An 871-nucleotide genomic window follows, 5' to 3' on the forward strand; every position below is an offset into this window, starting at 1 on the left:
AGAGAGAGAGAGAGAGAGAGAAAAGAGAGAAAGAGAGAGAGAGAGAGAGCCATTACGAATTATGCAGTAGTCTTATCATTCACTGTGTGAGACATTCAGTCCCTCTCTTCACGCACGCAACTGCCGCACAAACACGTCGCGCAAACACCCTTACATCCCCTCCGCAATCCCATCCCAATTGTCGCTTGAGCAAGATGCACAAACACCCCCCCCCTCCCACCCAGCGTGAGTCCGCACCGCAGGGGGCGCCACCGTACCTGCCGCTCGCCAAGATTCGCTTGCCGCCGTCGGGCGCCTCCTCGACGCTGAGGATGCTGGTCGTGCGCACGATCGCCGTGTGATGCATCGTCTTCGTCTGCACGACAAAGTTGTGCTCGTACTGGACGACGTCATTGTGGCTGTCCCACGGACGCAGGCTGAGCAAAAGCAAATAGCCGTCGGTCAGTACAAGCGCGGATCGATATCGGTGCGGATAAATATTGATTGGTGCCAGCTTCAATCAATATCGATTCCAATCAATATCGATTGCAGCGTTAGTGTCGATTGATAACGATCCAGATCCATATTGATCAGTGTCAGCATTGATCCATATCAGGGCAGATCAATACTGATTGCAGCGTCATTATCGATCGATATCAGTGCGAATCAATATTGGTCGCAGTGTGCTGACTGCGAGCTTTTAATGATAGAACAATTCTGACATCTTGACATATTCATTCTTCTTCATCATCATCTCATCTTCAAAAGTGTAGCGCTAAGAGGGAGGATAAGATGGCTTACTCTGCGTGCATGTAGACCCAGTCTCCAGAGATGATATCCCGCTCGAATAAGCGTGGCACCCACTCCTGCATATTGACTTTCCTGTCTTTTG

The 871-nt window shown here is 50.4% G+C and overlaps 1 protein-coding gene across 1 annotated transcript; it reads right to left on the reverse strand.

The window, feature by feature from the left end:
* Window positions 1–257: 257 nt before the first annotated feature.
* Window positions 258–865, reverse strand: LOC106820486 (oxysterol-binding protein-related protein 8-like; the record flags this gene model as incomplete). Its single annotated transcript, XM_014824998.1, has 2 exons — window positions 781–865; window positions 258–416 (listed from the first exon to the last, which is right to left on the reverse strand). Coding segments are annotated over exons 1-2 (230 nt in total), but the record flags the coding sequence as incomplete, so codon positions are not given.
* Between the last annotated feature and the right edge of the window lie 6 nt (window positions 866–871).

This window comes from Priapulus caudatus, unplaced genomic scaffold (genome assembly GCF_000485595.1).
Source record: "Priapulus caudatus unplaced genomic scaffold, Priapulus_caudatus-5.0.1 Scaffold14827, whole genome shotgun sequence".
Taxonomy (NCBI): Eukaryota; Metazoa; Priapulida; class Priapulimorpha; order Priapulimorphida; family Priapulidae; genus Priapulus; species Priapulus caudatus.